Source organism: Excalfactoria chinensis, chromosome 23 (genome assembly GCF_039878825.1).
Source record: "Excalfactoria chinensis isolate bCotChi1 chromosome 23, bCotChi1.hap2, whole genome shotgun sequence".
NCBI classification, from domain to species: Eukaryota; Metazoa; Chordata; class Aves; order Galliformes; family Phasianidae; genus Excalfactoria; species Excalfactoria chinensis.
In genome coordinates this window covers 1,601,435-1,624,932 of record NC_092847.1, presented here as the reverse complement: position 1 = coordinate 1,624,932, position 23,498 = coordinate 1,601,435, and the positions used below count along the sequence as shown (strand labels likewise).

General features: G+C 55.2%; 1 protein-coding gene across 2 annotated transcripts; it reads right to left on the bottom strand.

Moving 5' to 3' along the window:
* Positions 1 to 1,308: 1,308 nt before the first annotated feature.
* Positions 1,309 to 23,189, bottom strand: TMCC2 (transmembrane and coiled-coil domain family 2). Of its 2 annotated transcripts, XM_072355856.1 has the most exons (5): positions 22,849 to 23,189; positions 16,780 to 17,286; positions 5,105 to 6,039; positions 4,726 to 4,861; positions 1,309 to 4,288 (listed from the first exon to the last, which is right to left on the bottom strand). In XM_072355856.1, the coding sequence occupies exons 1-5, from the start codon at positions 23,032 to 23,034 to the stop codon at positions 3,977 to 3,979; spliced, it is 2,076 nt and encodes a 691-aa protein (XP_072211957.1). In that variant the 5' UTR covers positions 23,035 to 23,189; the 3' UTR covers positions 1,309 to 3,976. The 2 variants fall into 2 exon arrangements, with proteins under 2 accessions (XP_072211957.1, XP_072211958.1); XM_072355857.1 differs by lacking the exons at positions 16,780 to 17,286; positions 22,849 to 23,189 and adding an exon at positions 8,634 to 9,112.
* Positions 23,190 to 23,498: the final 309 nt, after the last annotated feature.

The following is a 23,498-nucleotide window of genomic DNA, read 5'->3' as shown; positions in this document are numbered from 1 at the left end:
CCCATAGGGCTCAATGGGGGGCAAACCCATTGCTTTCCTTCTGCTCACCACCCCTGTGCTGGGCTGCTGGGTTATATGAGCTCTGAGATCCATTAGCACTGTGACATACCCCACGCTGTGGCCAATGGATGCTGATGTGAATTTAGGGGAGGCTGAGCCCCAGCGTCCAGATGTGGGCAGTAGCACTGGGTGTGAGAAACCTGCAGCCCATTGGGGTTGTGCTCAGCCCTTGGAGGAGCAGAATCAACAGAGGATGCATTGCAGCAGCCTGGAAGCCAGTTCCCATCGACCACACAACACACTGGGATGGCCCCAACTGCTGCTCCCAACTGAGCTCACAGGGAGGTTTTGGGTTTACAAGCTGCAGCTTTAACTACTGATGGTGACTCAGAGGAAATGGGGCTTTACTGAGTGTTTCTGGCTGCCTCCCCTGCCCCATTTCCCCTGTAACACATCCCCATAGGATGGAACAGGCACCACAAGGCTCTGGAGGTGCTTGAAACAGAAATGGTGGGTGGTGGGAAGGGGATGTTGGGCTCAGCAATGAGCCCCCAACTGCCCCCCAAGAGAGAGCCAAGGGAGGCTGCAGGCAGGGGGAGGCAGAGATGTCACCAGCACCAGGCAGGGGAAGGAGGCAGGAAGGGGACAAGGGCAGCAGGATGGGGTCATAGGCTCCTGGTGGTGCCTATAGTGGTGGCACTGTCACCAGATACGATGCCACTGTCACTGGCCCACATTGCTGCCAGCAGGTGAGACTTCAGCTCCCCGCAGCCGCTGGCTGTGGCTCTTCTCTGTGCTTCCCCAAGCCTTTCCGCTCGGAAATTTTTCCTCCAGACACTTTGACCTCAAGGGTAGCGAGTATTTTTCATGTAGATCAGTCGAAATTCCCCTGGAGACAGCGAAGGAATGCAAAGCATGTTATCCTTGGTACCAGCTCTTTCTTTTTACAGCCTAAGCTTGGCCAAGCCGGCAGGCAGGGGGAGGGGATGTCTGGGGTCCCGTTGACTTTCCCATTGCTGGGGCCAGCCACCCCAAGCCCACCCCCCACCCCCTCCTCTGGAGGAAGGCTGCAGAGCAATGAGAGCTGAGGACATGGGTTGTGTTGGGCTCTGCAGCAGCACCCCATGGCCATGACCCCCACAGTGGGACCAGTGGTGGCATCTGCACCAGCGTCCCATGAGTAGGAGCAAGGCAATGCCAGCAGCACCCCAAAACACAAGCATAGCCCCCAAGGGTGCTCGGCAGGTTCCAGCATCCAGAGCTCCTCCTCTCCTTGGGACAGAGAGACACCCAGAGCAATATGACACATTTGGGAACTCCACCAGCAAAGACGTTATTTTATTGTCCACGACTCGTGCAGCTGGGAACCTGACGGCATAATGTGAGCAAGATAAATCACCTCCTCATCCATCTCCATTAAGTGCAATTACCCCCTTAGATACCAAACCAATGTATGACAATTACTTCTCCCCACGTGCTCATGTGAGGTGGGGGGGGGAGGCAGCAAGGCATGGGCACCCCATACTGCAGGATGGCCATGGGGCAGTGGGGCTGCAATGCTATTCCCAAAGGAAGAGCTGCTCCCAGTGCCCCCAGCTCCTCATACCCACTGCCCAGCTGCTGCAATTACATAAAATGCAATTAACAAGGCAGCCAAGGGAGGCCTGAATGGCATTAAGGAATTCCTCCCCAGCTGACGTCAAAGCTTCACCTCTCCTCCCTCTGGCACAAAGGGGGCTCTTATGAGCCTCTCCAGTCCCACTTGGAGAATGTAAGTCCTCAGGGAGCCCTGAGCCCGTGGGAATTGTCCCCGTAGCCATTGTCACCACGGTGCTGGGATTTCTGCCTACCCCCTCACTGGGAATGGTGGTGGGAGCCCAGACCTGGGGGCATGAGGATGTTGGAGGGGCAGTAGGGCACTCAGTCCAGGGGTCCCACTGCTGTCTGTTCCTGCTGCCCCCAGGTTGGGGATAGGGTGGCCCAGGAGGGCTCATGGCTGTTATATGGGATGCTGGTAGGACACGTGGTGGTCTCTAGCTGTGAGGTGGAAAGGATGGTGCTGACGCCCTGCTGCCCCCAGCAAGCCCCTAAAGCCCGGAATGGGTTAAGGCTCTAATTAGGATGAAGGACCCCACCCAGCGCTCATAGGGCGGGGGTACTTCAAATCCCTTTACTGTCTGTTCTTCTCCTCTGCTCTCTCCACGGCTGTTGGGGGCCCTCCAGTGGCCGCAGCCCCGGAGCCATCCCCGGTTGTGAGGCTCGGATGGGGGTATCGGGCATCTGCTGCTCTCTGTATGGGGTTGCTGCTTCCCTGGGCAGGAGGAACGGTTAACAGGTAAGGAATGGGTGGGTTCAGCTGGGCAAGGAGAGGTATCGATGCCGTTGTCTGGGAGTGTGGAGACAGAGCAGCAGCCAGGAAGATGCAAGGAAGAGATGTGAGGCAGGGGAGACCCCCAGTGTGGGGTACAGAACATGGGGGGGGGGGGGAGGCCTGGGGGGTTGCTAAGGTATGTGGGAGGCATAATGAGGGGGTAAGTGGTGACTGAGCCTGAAGGCAGTGGCCTTACCCAGGGGAAAATAACCCCCAGTAGGCTTGGAGGCTGCGTAGGAGTGGGATCCATCCATACATCCTGGTGCTGCCAGGACCCTCCCAGTGCCCTACTGCCCACCTCCCCCCTCCATGTTGATTCAGCTGCCGGCTCTGATCAATCCATTGCCTTTCCAGGTCAACACAAGCAGCTGAAACCCAACCTGCTGCTGTTCCCCCCCCTTAAGCTTTCTTCTCCTCCACTTCACCCTGATGCATTCAGATCGGTACCCACCTGGTGGCCAAAATACTCCCAGCTGTGTCCAGGTCAGAAATGATGCACCCCTCCCCAGGACCCCATGCCCCACAGCAGCCCTGTACGCAGGGTTGTAGAGCAGGAAAGCTGCTAAAGGCCAAATTCTCAGCTGAGGCAAACCTGGTCCAAACGCCTCCAAAGTCGCTGGAGTTGCACCCATTTGCACCAGAGGAGGATCTGACTGTGAGTAGATTTTATATATATTTATATATATATATATATGTGTGTGTGTGTGTGTGTTTAGATATATTACATAAATATATAGGTATGAAATAAGAAACATCCAAGACTGCATGCTGTGCTCTTGTGTAGGGCTGGGGGAGGCAGCTGCCCACCTCCCCCCCGGCGCTACCAGCTTTGATTCACAAATGGAAACAGAGTCTTGAATGAACTTAAAAACCACACACGCACACAACACATTGCAGAGGCTGGAAAACTCAATGACGTGATGCTGGGTGTCCCTGAAGTGAATCAGATCAACTGAAGCCAAAGGAAGGGGAAATAAATAGATGAGGAGAAACCAGTAGAGGGGGTTTTTGCTTGTGCCGATGCTGTGCTGGGTCTGCATTGGGTCCCCTGGGTTTGCTTGGGGATGGCACTGCAGCCCCGCTCTGCCCTGGTTCTGGTGAGGGGGTTGGAGAAGCTGGTGAGATGTGTGTCCTGCTGTGAGCTCACTGGGAGCAATGATGTTTGCCTTGGACCCACTTCTTCCTTTGCCACGTGCTTTGCTTCAGCTCCATCTTTCAGTTTGAAAGGGAAAAAGCCAGCCCCGGTAACTCTTCTCCATATAGAAAGTTCTCCCAAAGCTGGGTTTGCTCCAGCTCAGTCCTCGATCCCAACAAGCTCTGCACAAGACCTTCCCACTGACCTTCAGAACAGAGCAACGTTAAAAAAACCAACAGCCAAAACCCCCCCCTAGAAAAACCCACCACTTACATCACCAATTTCATCCCAAACTCCCCCATTCTTCACTCCCCAACCCTGAGCATCCCAGAGGACTGACTTCACCCTGCTCTGAGTGACCACAGCTGACTGAGGGCCAGGAAAGCAACCAAAGAGTGAGCAAAGAAATGACCAAAGGCTTCGGAGCGCCATCCCCATTATGGGAAATGGGTAAACCCTGATGCTTTGGATCAGCTGGGGAGCAGAACGTGCTCCAGAAAGTAGGTGATGGAGTCCCAGTGTTTCCAGAGGAAGAAGAGGAAGAGGACGAGCAGGGCGGTGCTGAGGATGCGCATGCGGGTCTTCATAAGCGGTGTGATGAAGTTGGCGATGGTGGAGACGAAGACGAGCAGCACGGCCATCAAGGCCAGGATGACATTGATGAACTTGCCCAGCAGTGCCCTTGCGTTGGCGTTCTCCACTCCTTCCAGCTGCACCACTTGTTGCTGCTGCTGTTGAAGCTCCAGCTTGGTCACCCGTGTCAAGCAGGACTCCACTGCTTCCTGTGGGGTGCAGTTGTGTTATGGCCACTTGGTGGCAATGAGGGCTTTGGGGATTTGCTCTGTGCAAGGTTTTGCTCCTGTTATGTGTAATATGATGGTGATGGGTGGTAGAATGGGTTTCTCTCTGCAAATCTGTGCCCTGGCTGTGCTGGGGATGGTCTGTGTGCTATGGGTACCTACCCAAATTGGGATAGCAGGGATGATATGTTAGCCCATATGTAGACTGTCCCACTCTGAGCCTTGCTGGGGATTTTAGGACAGCAGAGACTTCCTAGGGCACAGACAGCATTTTGGGAACACAGTTTCTTGCTGAGGCAATATCACAGCAAGGACTCAATCTGCATGGTGATAACAGCTGGAAAAAGGGCTCCCCTTGTCCCTCTCTGACCCCACTGGTGGAGGGTGCAGTGTGAGGCTGAGCCCCGATACTCCCCTACCTGGATGTCCCGTGCCCTCTCATAGGACTGGTAGGCCACCTTCTCCTCCATGCTTGCCAGCTCCTGCTTCAGGTTGGTCATTTCATTCTGGTGCAGCTCGGTGAGGTCGTTCAGCTGCTCCTCCAGGCGTTCATACCTGTGTGTGGGGGCAGAGGGTGGCACTGGCTTTGGAGGGACCCCCCCCAGAACCACAACCCATAGATCTACCTCTCTCTTGCCTGGGACAGATGATGCTAACATACCTCCTGATCCTCTGTGATGCAGCTCCCACCATCCCCAGTGTGCGGGGCTCAGTCACAAGCCCAGGAAGGTTCCCTCATGGTCCCCCTAGAGCCACCCTATGTGACACAAATTGCCCTCCCCCTCCTCAGTCCTATACCTGTATCGTTCCTCTTGCAAACACTGTGTCATGTAGGTGTAATCCCGCTGCAGCTGCGCCTTGAGGTCCTCCATGGAGTCCTCCAGGTGTGACTGGCTGTCCTTGATCTCCCTCAGCTCCTCCAGGATGGTGTCAAAGTTGCTATGATGTCCCTCTAGCGTGTTGGATTTGGGGCTCCCCAACCCACCGGGGCCAGCCCCAGAGTTGCTACCACCAGCTGACCCCGAGGTAGCACTGGAGCACTCATCATCACTGCCATACTTGGGGCTGGAGACCAACGTGGCACTACCGCTGAGCGCCCTCGAGGCTTCCTCAGGGTGCCCATCATCCAACGTGTCCTTCAGGTGGGCAATGTTGTCTGCACTGCCGAATTTATTCCGGATTAAGCTGGCAAATTCCCGAGGCTTGGACACTACAGCAGTGTGGGTGGCTTGGGACAGTCCAGAGAGGCCTCCTTTGACTCCCTCCACCACACCACCACCAAATCCACTGATGCTGGAGCGGACGTTGGCCCCGACATCCTTCAGGCCTTGGTGCATGTCCCGGAAGACATCTTTAGGTTGTCGGGATGGGCCGTTCTGCTCGATCTCCTTCAGCTTCTTGTGGTAGTGCTCGAGCTTCTTGTGCAGCTGTGCAATGGTCTGCGCTGATTTCTGGTTCTTCTTCTCAAAGACCTGCTTGATACGTGAAGCCTGTTGCTTGTCCGCGTTGTTGGCCAGCTTCAGGTACTCGGCCACGTTGTCATCCCGAGCTTCCTGCTCGATCTTGATCTGTTCAGTGATCTTAAGGATCTTTTGGTGCAGGTGCTCAATGGCTGCCTTGGTCCTGTGGGGGTCCGGAGTGCCATCGGGGACATCCAGGCAGATGGGGCCGTCGGTGTCACCATGGCCGGTGGCGGAGGGCAGCCCGAGTGTGGCCACGTCCCCCTTATCCAGCTGCGGGCAGAGGATATTAGGAAAGGTAGGTTGAATATTAGGAAATATCATGCTTCCCAGCTTCTACGTGCAGATTCCTATGCAAATCTCAACGGTTGTATAAATGGCTCCTGGCTTCTAATTAAGAGCTGCTTGCAAGTTAAATACTGTTGGCAGACCTGAATAATTTCTCATTTCCATCACATTTTCCCCCGAGTGACCCTTTAATAGGGATAACGCCGCGAGATCATTACTTAGGAGTGTTTTATCACTGGGAAATGCCTTGTGCAGAAGGGAGGAATGTTCTCAAGATGCCGCTTATCGAGGTTCCTGTCTGTGGCAAGTGCTGAGCTGGGCTGGAGGAGCAGAGAAATGCCCCCACCTTGTTTTCATGTCCCTCCCTTGCTGTGGACACAGAACCACGGGCTATGCTTGTCTTAGTGCCCAGCATGGGATTTGTAGGGCTTTATATAAGGCATGGCTTGTGCTTGCTGTAGACCACTGGTGCTCAGTTTAAGGGTCTTCTTGCAGTGCTTTCAGCCTCGTGGGAGGAAAACACAGATAACTACAAGCTCCGTGCAGCCCCCAGCCCTTAGGCTTGGCTTTTCTTATCTCACTGTTACAGGGGAAAGGTACTCAAGGATGCAAGGGAAGGGGAAAAACAAGCAACCCTAGCCTGCTTCCAGGGCAGAGCTCCATCCTTATTGGATCAGCATTTTCCATCAAGAACCCACCCACCCAACCTGCAGTTTGTAGGCTCAGGGCTCCCCTTCAGCCTAGGGGAGGGTTTTGCTTTTGGTTCTTATGGGCAGGAAGAAATGGGAGGCAGCAGGAAGCAGGCTGTTACCCCAGATGTACCATTTATAGACAGCAAAGGACAAAAAAGAGCTGTGGAAAAGAAAAGCAGCCCCAGAGCAGCTGGGACAGGAAATGTGAAAGAGGGTAATGAAAGGGAGAAGTGGCTCAAACTTCTCTGAAATGCAGTGTTATCACAGCAGAGCCTCCAGTTCCCTTTATCCTGGAGCTGAGTTCCTTTATCCTGGAGGTGAGGAGTCCCAGCTGCACCCCAGGAGCTTTGGTGAAGGTTTGGCTGATGCCAGCCCTGAAAATGGCTCTGGCAGGGCCTGAATTCATGCAGTGCTGAGCTCCTGCAAATCCCATCTCTGGGATTTATTGGAGGGAGCCTCTTTGGGAGCATGGGGATGGCGGCACAGCACTGATGCTGCCCATTGTGCTGCTGTGGTCGGGGCAAAATCCCTTCCCTAGAACCCTAAGAAAGCTCTGCCCTTATCTCAGACATAGGGCAGAACCATGTGAGAGTCACATCAGGTTATTGCTCTGAAAGCAACAACAACAACAACAAAAAAGACAATACAGATCTCTGCAGCATTAACAGGCAGTGCCTGCTAAATCCCAGCCAGCCTAAATGACTGTGCAGCAGATTTAGCAGGGGGATTAGCAGCAGCCACACTTTCCCTACATGCAGCAAAACCTTCTGGTAAGCACAGTGAAATGAAACCGTCCATCTCCCGTGCTTGTTTTCTAGGCAAGCTGGAGGGAGGGGGGGGGGGGGGTAGGGGAGCTGATGTGGGATGCGGGAGGAATGCAGGATGAGAGGAGGAAAATTATTCTTATCAACAGAGTTCAGCCCGGGAGAGCTGAGATATGCAAAAGGCTCAAGCTAATAAGCTGAGCAAACAGTGCTTGGAGGGCCACGGCCGGGCACAATTATGCAATGCTGGTTTTGTTTGCTGCTGCAGGTTTGATGGAGGGGAAAGCCCAGGTAGAAGGTGAGGAGCCCAGAGTCACTGCTATGTCCCCAACAAAGGGCTTTGGGTCACCCGGCACACCCTGGGGCTGGAAGGGATTCAAACCCATTTTAAGAAATGGCACAATGATCACAAAGTTCAGAAGATAGCTCTCGGGACACTTACTCATGCTCCAAACTATTTTGGTTTCCATATGCTGCAGCCTATTAGGAAGCATTGGGGATGAGCTAATGCCACGTGGCTGTGGATGGAGAGGTCGATTTTTGGGTAGTCATTAATGGAGTGTAGCTGTTCCCATGGCCCCTCTCCCCCGGGGGGCTCAGAGCAAAGCAGAACTCAGCATAGATCCTGTGAGCTGATCATTGCCATCAGCCTGTCATGACTTGGGATGTCCCCAGCCCCTTCCCATCCCCATGTAGGTTCCCAGACCCGTGCTGTGCAGATCAGAGCCACTATTCCCACCCCAGGCATTGAAAATAGAAGCAGAAGCCCTGACTCACACCTCCCACTTTCCTCCCAAGCCTGCAGCAAGGACCGGAGCAGGAGCCCTGTGCCCTCTGTGCTTTGCTCTGTGCCCTGCCTGCCACCAACCCTGTACAGACAGACGGGACAGCAGCAGCTGCCTCCGTTCATTTCCCATCCTGACAGTATTTTTTCTTACAGATGATCAGGAGCACGTTAAGGGTTTCAGCTCTCAGTGGAGCTTCCCACCCTGTCTCTGCCGCTCTGGCACAGATCACCCCTTGGGCTCCATGCATTGAGTATGCGTGCCTGGGTCCCGCTGTCAGCACCAGAAACGAGATCCCTTTGCCCACCATCTCCAAGCCCGGCGGCTGCAGCACCTACCTCCATTGCCAGCAGATTCGGATCCCCCACGGCTACTCGGCAGGGGCTGCCTGGCTGCATCCCCACTGCGATGCCATGGCAGGGGTCAGCTCAGGGGGTGCTCAGGAGCTGCCCGGGGGAGCTCAGGGACGTTGCATCCCCCAGCAGAGCCCCCAGCCCGTGTGCAGGGCTGCAGCCCTCGGAGCAGAGCCGTCCCCGCAGCCCTGTGAGCTTCCCAAGCGCTCAGGCAGAGAGAGCAGCATCGGGGCTGAGCTGAGCTGTGTGCTGCGGGATTGCCGACTCAGTAAATCCGCCCGAGCTGTTTACAGCTCTCTCCGACTGTAGCTTTCAGGGCTGTAATGCAGAAACAGCCCCTCATCCCTGCAGCGGGATACGCACGCCGCCTCCAGCCCTTGCACGCTGCCTGTGCCCCAGCGCGGGGTGTTGTGACGGGCACTGAGCACCCACGCTGTCACACACCAGGATGCTGAGCATGGGAAAAGCCGAGCGGAGGCACGGAGTGGAACTCTGGGTGGGAAACTATGCATGGGAAAATCCCAGCCAAGCCATTGAGCTCTCGGCAGCCCGGCAACAGCTCTGCTCACGGCCGGGATGCTTTGATCCTCGCTGCACCATGAGCATCTCTGCAGGGGTGTTACTCATGGGAATGGTGGTGATGACACCTCCGTGTTCCCACCTGCATGCTCAGCACCCACAGCTCTGCGTTCCCACTATGTTCTGCTGGGGTCTCTCCCTGCCTTCACAGTGCACAGCAATGCAGGCGTGCAGCTCGGCTCCTTAGAGTGGCAAATGGTTCAAAGCAAAATTAAACGACCACATTCTGGGATAAATAGATGCTTGTGAGCCTCGGAGCTGTACTTTTAGCACGCCAGGAAGAAAGCTTGTAGCAAAGCGCATGGAGGACCTCACGCCCCCAGTGTCACACTGATGCTGGGGAGCTCTGCTCATTACCTATTGCTGAGGTTTTGGCAGGAGGGAAGCAATGTCACCGCCTGTGATGGGGTCATAGAAAGGAGGAGTTACAGTGCTGAGATGTGGTGCAACCCCAGACCTCAGTGCAACACCTGAGGGCTGCACAGAGAACCAGCCACTGGCCTCAGAGGTGCCAAAATCTGCCACTAAAAGGAGATGTGGGGCAAAAGCCGGGGAGCAGCCATCTGTGCTGGCCCTACTGAGTGCAATAGAGAGTAGTGGGGAACTTGCACTGAGTGCTGCAGCTGCTACCATGGCACGGAGCAGCCGAGCCGCCTACGTGCCAGCTACAGGTATTTGATACCTCGCTTTGTCTCTTAACTGTGATTCCCTCATGTGCAATTAAAAAGCTATTAAATGTCATGGCTGCAAAGCAAGCAGAGCAGCAGCAGGCTTGGGTACTGCAGCAGCTGGTGGCAGCCTGGAGCCATCAGTCCCTGCATTTTGCTAGAGTCAAAGCCAAGGTTCTGGGCAAGAAATCTGACCTGCAGCTTGGATAAGCTGCTCCCATTGCTGGGCTCTGCTCTGTGCTGGCTGAGCATAAACATGGCTGGTAGGCTGAATGGCAGAGGCTGGGCTGCAGCTCTCTGGTTTGCTTCTTTTTCAGAAGAGGCACAAAGACAACAGCTTAGGAAGTCTCTCCTGCCACACATCTAATTGTACAGGCCGGAGCAATGAGCTGATCGTGACCTAGATACATGCTTAATGGGGAGGGCCGTGCTGTTCCCACAGCTGAGACATGCAGACTGCCCTGAACACTGCCTGACATCACCTCCCATCTCCTCTCGGGCTGTCCCCATGTCTGTCCATGCCCTGCAAGCACAACTCACCAGCTCGGAGCTGCTCTGGGCTCTGATGGGGCAGTGATAAGAGTGGCTGCAGATGGAGCAAGCAGGGGGACAGGACATGGAGGCAGCAGCTGCTCTGAGACAGGGATGCATTTCCAGTGCTGCTGGACCCAGTGCATCCCCCTGCACTGGTGCCATACATCACAGTGTACCAGGAGCTGGAGCAGCCTGGCATGAGCAGATCTGTGATGTGCAGCTGCCAAAGCACAGTTCAACGCTTCTAATTAAACACCAAGGGTATAAGCAGGACGAGGGTCCTGCTCATGGTGCATGGCACAATGCCCAGGGCATCCCCAGCCAAGCTGGCAGGTAGCTGGATGATATGGTGCTGGATGGCAAGGAGCAGATGGGCTGAACTCACCCCAACAGCTCTGAGCTGTTGCTCAGTCCCCATAGCACAGCCTTAGGACACACACTGCATGGCTCTGCAGTGACCCTGCATGCCATAAACCCCAAAGGGAGCTTCCTACACCAACAGTCCCCGCATTTCTCAGGTCTGCCCTCTCTGGATCCTGTCCTCACATGCTGTGAGCCTGCATCAGCAAGCCCCTTCCCACACACCCTGCACACCAGCAGCAGATTCCAACCCAATTCACACAGAAGGGCACAGAACCCTCCGGAAAGCACCAAATCCCCCATAAGCTAAACCCCCCTAGGAGCAGAAAGCAGTGGTGCTCTCCCCATACTAGAAGCAAAAGGGCTTTGCAAGAAAATCACCCAAGACATCAGCAGTGAACTCCCCTTCAGCCTCGGCACCAGCTCTGTTTAACAAGTCTAATCCAACCCTGACTGCCCACGACAACCCCTTTCCAAGCACCTCAAATAGGGGGCAGGGCAGCTAGCAATGCAACATGAACACGTTATCAGGAGAAGAGATTCGCAAGCTCGACTGTTCCTTATCATTGCTGTCCCCATTGTATTTGGAGCCCAGAGCTGAACCCTGAACCTCAGGAGCCAGATAACCCCATGGGCATCCCAAGCCCTGCACTGGGTACCACCCTGCACCCCTGAACACCCCGATATCCTTGCTTAGAGGAGCAGATGGGGGTACTTACAAAGACACCCAGGAGAGAATTTAAGAGCAATATCCTCTTCCCAGGACACGAGTCAGGAGGATGTGGATCTTGCATGAGGATGCCCTGCTCACTCCTGCCAAGCGTCGGATCCTCTCCCTCTGCCATGGCTGCAGTTAAGGAGTCCAAGGGGCAGAGGAAGGCGCAGTGGGTTTGCAGCAGAGGCACCGCGAGGCTGAGAAGCAGCCAAGAACAGGCGGCACAGGCTGGTGAGAGGGGAGGGAGCCTGGGGGAGAGGCAACAGCCTGGGAACGGGGTGTAGGGAACAGCAAAGGAGCCACGTGGAAACATCCCCAGTCTGGGCTGCCACCCCATAGTGGTGGCACTGGGGATGTGCTCCTGCCTCATGCAGAGATGGGTCCTTGGGGTCATGGGGATGTGTCCTCACCCTGCTCTGAGCATCTCTGTGTGCCACCGCAGTGGGTCCCAATAGGGCAGTCCTGCAGTCCCTGGGCACATGACACAGTGTCTCTGGATATCAGTCACAGGTGAGGAACACGCTGCCAGGATAATTCAATGACCAACCCCCACGGCTACAGTTATTCAGAGCCACATCTATGCTTGGAGAATTTAGGGGAGAATTAGCTTATGGGAGGGAGGAACAGCAGGAGCTTTGGGAATGGTGCAGCCACGTCCCCTGCTGGGTCAGGAAGTGCTAAAGCTGCCTGTACTGCGGGGTTTCGGGGTTGCTTGTAGATGGGGGAGGTGGAAGCAGCAGGGGCAGGAATCCCAGAGCAGAACCCTGCTTTGCTCACCCTGACTCAGCCCCCAGGAGCTCCATTCTGATCTTAGCCCTTACCCACCCCCCTCTGCCCTTGGGGGTCCCCGTAACAGCCAGACCCCACGCAGCATGTGCTCAGCATTGCTGATTGTCAGCGTGCAAGAGCTGGGGGTGGGCTGGAAACAACAGCCATATATGTCAAAGAAGGCTGAGTGAGGAACACGATGTTTTCTGCTAGGGGGTGAATCAGTACGAGAGCCTGATCATCTTCTCCTGAATTAATTAAATAGCAATCCGGAGTATCTGTGCTTTCAGAGCTTCTCTTCCCAAACTGCTCTTCAAAGCACCGATGGGGATCCCAAACCCACAGCAGCCCCCCCTTGCCTGGGACACCCAGAGCAACCACGTCCCCTCCTGCAGCAGGAAGAAGGATACTCAATCAGCACTGCGGATCAAAACCTTCCTACCAGCAAGCTTCTGACACCAGGGCATCTCCTGCTCGAGCCGGGCTCAGGCTGCGCTGTCCCTGTGTCCCTCTGTCCGTCCCAGTTGTCGACTGACACAAGTTCTGGGTAACCAGAGCCGTAAGAGGCGCAAAACTCATCCCCTCCCCTCCCTGAAACCCAATGCGGGTGGATGCCGGCGGCGCCGGGGCAGCCAGGAATGGGCACTGAACTTTGCCTGAGTGCCCCACAGGGCGAAGGCTGAGCTGTCTCTGCTGTTGTGTTGGGGCTGCTCAGAGCCCCCCAGCACCTCCCGGTGTCCCCAGCCCAGAGGTGGTCGTGGGGTGCACGCTCAGCGTCTCCTGATACAACCACTGCGGCAGTTATATTTAGCGGGATGAGCCCTGCTCTGCATTCGGTGCCTTTGGGGACACCGGGGATTAGGCTACAAACGACTGACCACCCCCACAAGGCTGGGGAGCACCTCTAAGACGTGGGGAGGGGAGCAGGGGGCACGGCATCAGAGCTGGAAGCCTATAAATAAGCGAGGCTGGTCTCCCTTCAGCAACCATCCCAAGGCTGAGATGTAGAGTCCCAACTGCTCCCGTCCCACTGCTGTCTCATGGAAGAAGCATCCGGACAAGGGCCGCGGCAGGCAGCGGTGGCAGCTGGTGCTGTCACTTGCTGGGGAGAAGGAGAGGGCAGCGGGCACGGAGCCTGCCTGTGGGGTGAGATGTGGGTCTCAGATGAGGCGAGTGGGACTGAGCGCTGCCACTCGCGTCCCCGTGCGTCACGGAGCTGGTACAGACAGCCGGCCATGCGGAAGCACCGCCCGGACATCACGCTGCGGTAACGCTGCCCTCTAACGGCCTCATTCCGCCCCTCCGGTCCCCACTGCCCTTTTTGGGGCTCACCTGGACGTGCACCATCCCGCACGCCCCGCAGGCTTCCACGCAGCTCCCCGGCAGCACCATGCAAAGGGTCCCGCGCCTGCCCCGTCCCGACTCGGTCCGTCGCTGCGGGGATGGGGAGGGGGACGGGGACGAGGGTCCCCCTGGGGTGCTCTGCCCAGCCAGCGCTGGCTCTCGACCGACCCCACTGCAGGTGGATCGCGGCCCCAGGGACCTGCACTCACCAGCTCCGTGGCTGGCCCCGGCCGTAATCCTCCTGTCTGCCTCTCCCCGTGCGCTGGCGGGTCACCAGGAGGGGATTATGGAGATAAGGGGAAAGATCTACAGCACGTTCCCATTGCCTTACGCTACAGCCTGCCCATAGTCCAACCGTCCCCATGTCACCGTCCCATGTGCAACCGTATCCACAGCTGGCACGTCCTTACATGAAACACTACCCAGCAGATCCAGCACTGGCACTAATACACACCCCAACGTGCTGTCCTGCTTTGGCTACAGCAGCAAGCTGTGGGCAAGCTGGAAACCCAGCAGTGTTCCCAGATATTTGCACCTGCATCCTCAGGGAGGGACTCCTGCAGCCCAGGGGCTCCTTGGTGAGTAAAGACCTCTTTTAGGGCACAACTTAGAGGTCAGACAGTTGGGATAGGTGATCTTTGAAGGTCCCTTCCGACTGAATTTCTCCTCTTCCTCTTCTCCTCATTCCCTTCTTCCTTTCCATTCAAAATTCCAGTCTATCCTATCCTATCCTATCCTATCCTATCCTATCCTATCCTATCCTATCCTATCCTATCCTATCCTATCCTATCCTATCCTATCCCATCCCATCCCATCCCATCCCATCCCATCCCATCCCATCCCATCCCATCCCATCCCATCCCATCCCATCCCATCCCATCCCACCCTACCCTACCCTATCCTACCCTACCCTACCCTACCCTACCCTACCCTACCCTACCCTACCCTAAATCTCAGAGCACTGGCACACAGCACAGCTACAATTTCCTTTTAACCCTGTAGAACATCTCCCCAGCTGCAGCCCCAGCAGAAGATGAGCTGTGTGCAGGCAGGAGGCTCCCTTTGGGCTATGGAAAAATAATACGATATGAGAATATCACGTAGCTCTTGTTTCTCTAAATAGTTTATTTTTTCCACTGGCCCACAATGGCCCTGGTATTGACTCTCTTCTTATTACTTTTTGTGTCATATGCAGTTAATTATTCATCCCCTTGTTGCACTCCTTGTGCTGCTCTGCTCCCACCTCCTGGTGCAAACTGCTTCAGCTGCAAACGTCGGCTGCAACCAAAGAGGACTCAGCAGGAATGAGCTCCTCACGCAACACAAACCACGCGCCAAATGCAAGAAATTTAGGCTGTGGATGCTCAGATTAATGACCTGCACAGCTCCTGGCCCTGGTTCTGGTCCAGGTCCAGGTGTGGATGCTGACAGGGATGTCAGTGGCTCCAAGTGAGGGGTAGGACCTGCAGCTGATTCTCACACAGCACAGTGCTGTGGTTCTGCTCTGGGAACAGATACCCACATCTAAGAGGTGCCCCATCTCTGTGCCACTATCACAGGGGAGCAGTGCTGGATCTGCCACCAGTACAGCTGCAGCTCACAGCAATGGAGCAGAAAAAGCTGAGTGAAAACAAAAAGTATCTCTGTGATCCTCTTTCCATTACCTCATAGAGGAACACGAGTCTGCAGGTCAGACTTCCTTCTCAGATGCTTGGTGTCAAGGAAGAGCAACTTGGGGGGCACATTGCTCCCATCCCCTGCTGGGTCCTCTTCTACATTCCCACCCCCAGGCCCTGCCCAGCTACTTCCATCCTATTACAGAGCTATTCCTGGCCATGCCAAGCACCTTAGCCCTGTGCTGCTGCCTCCCTCTCAGAGCCAGCACCACCTCCTGTCCCTCTTTTAGAGCATCAAAACCTCAATACCTCAGAGCTCACCTGGCTGTGTCCCCAAGCCCTACAGCTTGACTAACGTCCTGCTGTACCTTCAGGAAAACCAGGAATCCCTGCATACCACTGCCTTTATTTCTGAACTTTTTGCTTGTTATTTTATGGCCATAGCCCACCCAGCACAGCTCTGCCATTCACCTCAACCTCGGTGTGCCATGCCGCCACGGTAATCTCAGCTCTTTCATAATTAACAGGGCTAAACACTGGATGGAAATACCATCCTCCCTATTAGCTATGCACAGAGTGCTTTAGAAATCACATCGGGGGGAGGGTGAGGGGGTGATCTGCAGCCTTGCTATGCTTTTCCCTTCCCACTGTGCCCCAGCCATGGGCACCAAAGCTCTTCCTTTCTTCCTGCATCCATCAGTGCATCTTTCTTTACACTGGGAACACACCAGCTGCTGTTCTTGCTGTCTTTCCAAAGCTGGGTTCATTTTGGCTGTCACCAGACACCACTTTGACACCACACCTGGAGGAGGGGAGTGAAGATCCCATGAAGGAAATGGGATTTTTGTCCCCAAACCCAGATGGGATGAGTCCCATGGAGGCAAGGGGGTTTTGTCCCTAAACTCAGGTGGGATGTGGCACCTGCTAGCTAAAGGAAGGGGCCAGGAGCTGGATGTGCTGCAGCATGCTGGAATGGTTAACAGAGGGGACCTGGGGCTCTGGAAGCTCATTCTCTAAATGCATCCATGGGCTGGGATGTGTGGCTGAGAGTCAGCATCCCTCCTCTGGACAGCATCCAGTGTGCACCACCATGCTCACCCCCCTCTGCGTTATCAGTAGGTTCAGCATCTGATGAGCAGTTAATAAGGTGGACAAATACCTCCTGACTTGCCCCTTAGAGCAACAGATGATCAGCTCAAATGGGAAACTTTTGTCTGCATCACAAGGAGAAAAATCAGTGTCATTGGTCCCTGCATCCTTCCTGCCACAGCTCTTCCAGTGCAAAACTTGGGCACAGCAGAGGAAGAGGTGGTGCAGGTGACACTGGGTGACATCAAAATGATCTGGACTTTGCCAGGTCCACTTCTGTGCTCCTCAACTCCAGGCTTGGGATTCAGCACATCCCTGCCTTCTCCATCCCCATAAGGGGCACAAACCCCAGCAGCAGCAGCAGGGAGGGATCTGTGCTCTGCAAACCCACTGCATTGAAAGCAGATCAACCCCCAGCTCTATGGCTCTGTGCCCTCCACCACCCCATAATATCGTACCTTATCAGCCAGGCTCTCACTGTCCTCAGTGAGCAGATAGACGGCCCCACTCTCAGCCAGCAGGATGGCAGTGTCAGTGGTGGAGGACGACCTGGGCCGTCCCTGGTGCTGATGCAGGATGGCGGTGAGGCTGCTGTCCTGGGGGGCTTTTCGGATGAGGTGTGGGCTGCCCTTTTGGGGGTCCAACGAGCCACTCTTGGCCCTCCGGCTGCCACTGTGCAGGCTGGTGCCACGTTTGATGGAGGGACGGGAGCGGATCTGCTGCAGCACCCTGTTGAAGGCAGTGGGACGTGCTGGGAGGTCGTGCAGGGAGACAGCATAGGAGACACGGTGCATCTCCGGGGAGCGCTCCTTCTCATCGGGGGATTCGTGGTCAGACAGCCCATAGTGAGGTGGCAGTGAGTCCTGGGAGTTCTGGTGCTCACGCTCCCTCGACCGCCGGCGGCTGTGGAATAGGTGCTTCAAGCCGTGACCGAACATGGAGCCTTCAGAAAGCTGCTGGATTTTCTGCAGGGAATGAGAGGAGAAAATGTCCTGTTATTGTCCAGAAGGATACCCTGAGTGAGTGATAAAGATTGATGGCATGCAAAGCTGGGGACACGCAGGGTGGCTCAGGATGGCTCAAGGCTGCAGCTCCAGCAGCATCTATACAGATCTCTGATAGAGCAGCAAAAGCATGCAGAAAGCCACACGAGCCTGCAAGCATTTCAACCCTAAGGGCAGCATGTTTTTAGTAAGAGAAACCATGGTCTCCCCCCAGCCCCAATGTGTGGCCAGCAGGACTCAGTGAGGATGGCTGCCCTCAGGCTGGCTGTGATCTGGGTGCTGGAACAAATCCACTGCTGATTGTGGCCATGTAACACCAGAGCAGTTCCCAACAGTCACTACAGTGCCTGGACAGCATCACCAGGAGATGGGTGTTGTGGATCTCTGGATGATGATCCTGGCCCTGCTGAGGTTCAGAGGCATTTTGCTGTTGATGTAGTGCAGCAGAGACTTCTCCCCAGGGACTCTGGTTCCCGTAATTGGAGCACTGTCATTTACTCATGCTTGAAAACAAGTGTGCAGGGAGCTACTTATAGCCCCAGCAGCCACTTGGCAAAAGCACTGGTTTCTGAGATATGACCTTTGGGATCCACAAATGGCCACAGGGATTCATGTCCCTACAGAAGGGACCCCATCTCCTAAATCCACAGACATGAAAGCCCAGTGTCCATAAGGGGCTCATTCCCATCACACCTGCAGCATGCACAGGGGATCACAGAACCATTAAGGCTGGGAAAGATCTCAGTCCAACCTCAATCCATTCCACTGTGCCCATTGACCACAGCAATGGAGCACCTCCCTGGGCAGCCTGGTCCAAAGCTGACCACTCTTATATCCAACTTGAAACGGGGGGTGTCACACAAGCACATCCCATGTCAACTAAACACTACAGGGTAAACCTTGAATCCTTCCATAATGAAAACACATGCCCTCTGGGTTCATCCCCAAAAGTCTATAATGAATCCACCACGTTGGATTGCTACTTGGGGATATTGTGATTTAAATTTCATTCTATTTATAGTGTCTCTATGGAAACGGAGGCAGCATTAGGTGGGTAATAACCATAAAGCCGTGGATTTCTGTCACCAAGGGTACGACGTAGCCCTCACACGCACTGATTTGCCCTTTAGGAGGTCCAGGTGGAAAGGAACAAGCAACGCCTTTCCTTGAAGGTAAAAGAAACAAAAGAAAGGGAAAGGTGCAATAAAGACATTCGATAGCAGCTGCTTTGGGTGGGAGCCAAAGAATAAAGGAGGGGAAAAGAAAAAGAGGCCAAAAGAAGGAAGCAGGATCCTGGCATTGCTCGGCTGTGGATGTAGGGCTTGCTGAACTATGGACCTGTTGGCAGTGAAGAGTGGTTCCTGTGAACATGCTGCTGCCCTGCAATAGTTATTGCTGATGGAAAAGCTCTGTTTTTTCTTGTGTTGCTCCGGGATGTGATTGCACTTCTACAGCAGAGGCATTTTTCTGGCACGGAGCTGCTCGTGGCTCGGAACAGATTGTCTACATGGGCTATTTTGGAACTGCCATTGCTTAATAACTGATGCAATGGATACGGAGGTTAATCTCGCTGTGCAGACAGCTGTAAACCACCAAGATTATTACCAAAATACACATATATGTGTGTCTATTAACACAGGTAAGGTCTCCTAGTGATGCCAGGAACTGGTTTCCATGGACTGCAAGAGGAGCAGCTCCTGGATCACATCCCTATGCCAGCGGATCAGACCTGGGGTATCACTGGTTTGGCACAGAAGAACCTCTTGGTGCTTTACCAAAGGTTTTCCAGCTCTTTGTTGGACCCTGCCCTGACATCCAAACCCCATTTCTCAGTTTTCAGATGCACACACAAGGCAGGGATCTTATCACCATGACCATAAAGCACAGCCACACACCAGGTTCAATTATTATTACTATTTCTATTAATAATGTATACCCTTTGCATGCCCAGAGGCTCCAGCCAGTATTCTGCAGCCCATTGGAGGCACTGCATAGAGAGAGTGGAAAACTACCCCTCTGCATCCCATTGCATCCCATCCCATTGCAGCCTATTGCATCTCATCCCATCCCATTGCATTGCGTCCCATCCCATCCCATTGCATTGCATCCCATCCCATCCCATTGCATTGCATCCCATTGCATCTCATCCCATTGCAGCCTATTGCATCTCGTCCCATCCCATTGCATTGCATCCCATTGCATCCCATCCCATCCCATTGCATTGCATCCCATTGCATCTCATCCCATCCCATTTCATCCCATTGCATTGCATCCCATCCCATCCCATTGCATTGCATCCCATCCCACAACACCCAGCACCTCAGGGCACCAAGGGAGGACAGAACCCTTTGGCCACAAACATATAGATGTTCTTAAATGGGGAAAAAAAAGCACTCTCCCCCATTCCCCCCCCCACGCTTCTCCTCTTGGGGACAGGAGGAGAGAACAAACATGTGACAAGCGTTAGTCATGTTGCTCTGTGCACTACCAAAGTGCTGTAGTGATATGCAGCTCTGCCTGCAAGCAAATCTGAACCATTGGCTGTAGCTTCCAGGTGCTGCTGCAGCTGGGGGGCTCCAGACCCCAAATCTATAGTGCATGGAGAGGAGCTGAGAGTCACTGGGTGACAGCATGGAGAACGTCAGCCTATGGCTGTCACCTCTGCATTGCTGTTATCAACTGCAGGGACACTGAAAGCACGCTGGGGTTCTTGCTGCAGCATCTGAACATCACTTGCGTGGGAAGATACTCTTCTTTATGGGGGTTAGGGGCTTAGCACGCAGCCCCCATGGGACATGAGGAGCTAATGGGGTCCTTGCCAGCACCCTGGGAGCTGTGGGTAAGTGATGCCCTGGGGAGGTGATGGATGGAGCTGCTCCGGTGACCACACTGCTGCTGGAGCTGCCTGACAGCAGCTCTGCTCCGGCAGCCACAGGGGATCCGTCTCACCTTGGCGGTGTCCTTTTAAGACCAAAATATGCTTGGAAAATTGTTCGTGTGATGGAGTAAATAGAAATGTACCTGCGGGTTGAGAATAGGGGATGGAGACCTTTATGGAGAGCTGTCCTCTGCATCCTGCCTGCAAAGCTCACAGCTCAGCCCACCACAATCCCACCCCACTGCTCATGCAGGGCCCCCAGGGGCTGCATAACGGGACCCCCTCTTTCCCCTCATGCCCTTCATCTCCTCAGCTCTAAGAAGCCCCTGAATGGCTGTTTCCTATTGCATGGGGTTGGGTAAGGCCCAAAGAAAGGGAAAGGCTGAGGACAGCGCTATGGGGTCACCGCTGCTCTCAGCTTTCGGGTTCAGAGGAAGGAAAAGCTGGGGCAGAGCAGAACGAGATGGTGAAACTGGAGATGGAAACGATGCCAGGCTTCAGCTTTCAGCCTGCTGACAGATTGGACCATTCGGGAAAACAGAGAGAAACGCACCCAAGATCTGAGATGTTTGGGGACACAGGAATGGGAGCTGAGCACTAAGTGCCCCTATGCAGGGCCTGGTGAGCCCAGAGCTGCAGCCAGGAGGCCTGAGTGCTCCCTGCTGCAGTGTTTGTGTGGCTCCAGCCATTCTGCTGCAGAGCAGAAATCTCCGCCACCCAACATGTTTTTAAGCAAAACTGTGTATCATGCATCTGCTCTGCTCCTTGCCAGGACTCTTTCCTTACCCCCCCCTCCCCCCTTCTTTTTCCCTAATGGAGCCTTTGGTCTTAGCACAGGAGTTGGGGCTGGGGAAAGGAAAGCTGTTGGGGCTATGCTGGGGTTTGGGGATGGACACAACGCAATGCAGCCCTTTGTTTCCATATTCCCAGCTCAAAACTGTCATAACACACAGAAGTTTACACCTGAGGCTCCTTCACTGCCTGCTGGGAGCTGAGTGTGGGGCTGCAACTCTGAAGGGTGGGCAGTAGGACTTCCAGGTGACTCTGCTTCCTAAAGATGCCACTAATGGAATTGGTGGTGTTGGTGGCAGGGCCAGCATTGAGCTCCCCGTGGGAGCTGCGGGCAGCACCAGGATGCATTTTTTTTCCTGCACGAAGCACATTTGAGGATTGACTCCATAAAGGCAATTAATTATTGGGCTACAAATGCGTTACGGGGAACATCAAGAGGTAAACCTGCATTTGGGCACCGTGCTCACGTCAATAAAATCAATGGCAGCCTGGTCACTGCCGTGAGCTGGATGTGGCTGAAGATGGGCTGAGCTCCAGCTCAGCACTGGATGTGCTTTGAGGGATGCGGGTGGATTCCTGGGGCTGTTTGGGCAGTGTGGGCAGCTGCTGGGACCACTTCATCCCAGGAGCATCATCAAGCATCACTGCAGGGATACGCTCATCCCAGGGGCATCTCCATCCCAAGAGCATCCCCAAACTGAGAGCATCACCACTGTGGGACCATCCTCAACCCTGGGAGCGTCATCATCCCAAGAGCACCTTCATCCCAAAAGCATCCTCACCCCCCAAAGTACCACCATCCCAAGAGTATTTTCAACCCAAAAGCAAACCCATCATTGGAATGTCCCCATTGTTTGGCCATCTCTACTGTTGTGGGTTGAACCATAACTATCATAGGACCATCCCCATCATGGGACCATCCGCATCATGGGACCAATCCTACTGTTGGGCCATCCCCATTATGGGACCATCCCTATTGTGGGACCATCCCTATTGTGGGACCATCCCTACTGTTCGGCCATCCCCATCATGGGACCATCCCTATTGTGGGACCATCCCCATCATGGGACCATCTCCATCATGGGACCAATCCTACTGTGTGGCCATCCCTACTGTTCGGCCATCCCCATTATGGAACCATCCCAATCACGGGACCAGTCCTACTGTGTGGCCATCCCTACTGTTGGGTCCCCAATCATGGGACCATCCCTATTGTGGGACCATCCCTATCATGGGACCATCCCCATCATGGGACCAATCCTACTGTGTGGCCATCCCTACTGTTCAGCCATCCCCATTATGGGACCATTCCTATTGTGGGACCAACCCTACTGTGTGGCCATCCCTACTGTTCAGCCATCCCCATCATGGGACCATCCCTATTGTGGGACCATCCCCATTATGGGACCATCCCTATCATGGGACCATCCCTATTGTGGGACCATCCCCATCATGGGACCAATCCTACTGTGTGGCCATCCCTACTGTTCAGCCATCCCCATCATGGGACCATCCCTATTATGGGACCATCCCTATTATGGGACCATCCCCATCATGGGACCAATCCTACTGTGTGGCCACCCCTACTGTTGGGTTCTCCCTCATGGGACCATCCCTCTTATGGGCCCATCCCCATTATGGGACCAAGCCCATCATAGGGCCATTCCTCAAGGTGAAACCTGTAGCATCACGGTGACGACGTGCTGGTGCCATTGGTACCCATCATTGCACACATCCCCCCAGCACCCCCACACCCCAATGGTGTGCTCACAGGGCACTGCCTGCCCCAATAACCCCACACTTACCCTACCGACCCCCCAAGCAATAACCTAAAGGAACTCCCCATTGCTCACCTTCAGGTCTGGCGGCTTGGATCGCGGCGTGGGACCCCCACCACCACCCCCACCGCCACCACCGGCCTCCGGGACCACCGCCGCCTCCCCGGCTTTGCCTTCCATAGCTGCAGCCCCGTGCTGCTCCGCGGCGGTTCCGTGCTCCTCTTCGGGCTGCTGCAGCTCGTCCGAACGGCACCGCTTCATTCCTCCGCTCCGAGGCTCCGGGATACGATGCTTTCTACGGCCGTGGTGGCGGCGGCGGCGGCAGGCGGCGCCCGGGCGGCCTTTGCGGAGCCCTCGGGCTACGCGCCGCCGCCCCGCCCGCTCCTGCCCCGCCGTGACCGGGCCGGGCGGCGGCACCGCGCCGCGGCGGCTCCGCACCCACCGGCATCGCCGCCGTCACCGCCGCCGACCAGCGCTTGATTGGCGTCCGAACGAACCAATAGCAGAAGGTAGAAGGAGGGACGGAGGGCGGTGATTGGTGGAGAGGACGCGGAGCTGTCGCGGAGCGCGGTGCTGAGGTAGCGCGGCTCGGGTGGCGCCGCCGCCGCCTCCTGGTGGGACTTCATTTCCCAGCGTGTAGTTCGCGCGGGGGCGAACTACAGCTCCCGGCATGCCTCGCGCGCAGCGTCCGCCGCCCTCCTCCCCCTTTGCCCCGCGGCGCTCCG

Excerpts from the sequence above, each read along its gene's own strand:
- TMCC2 (XM_072355856.1), bottom strand. The coding sequence starts at position 23,034 with ATGAAGCGGTGCCGTTCGGACGAGCTGCAGCAGCCCGAAGAGGAGCAC. Across the intron at positions 6,040-16,779 it reads GTGAGAGCCTGGCTGATAAG|CTGGATAAGGGGGACGTGGC; the intron begins GTACGATATTAT and ends CTCTGCCCGCAG. Across the intron at positions 4,289-4,725 it reads AGAGGGCACGGGACATCCAG|GAAGCAGTGGAGTCCTGCTT; the intron begins GTAGGGGAGTAT and ends TGCACCCCACAG.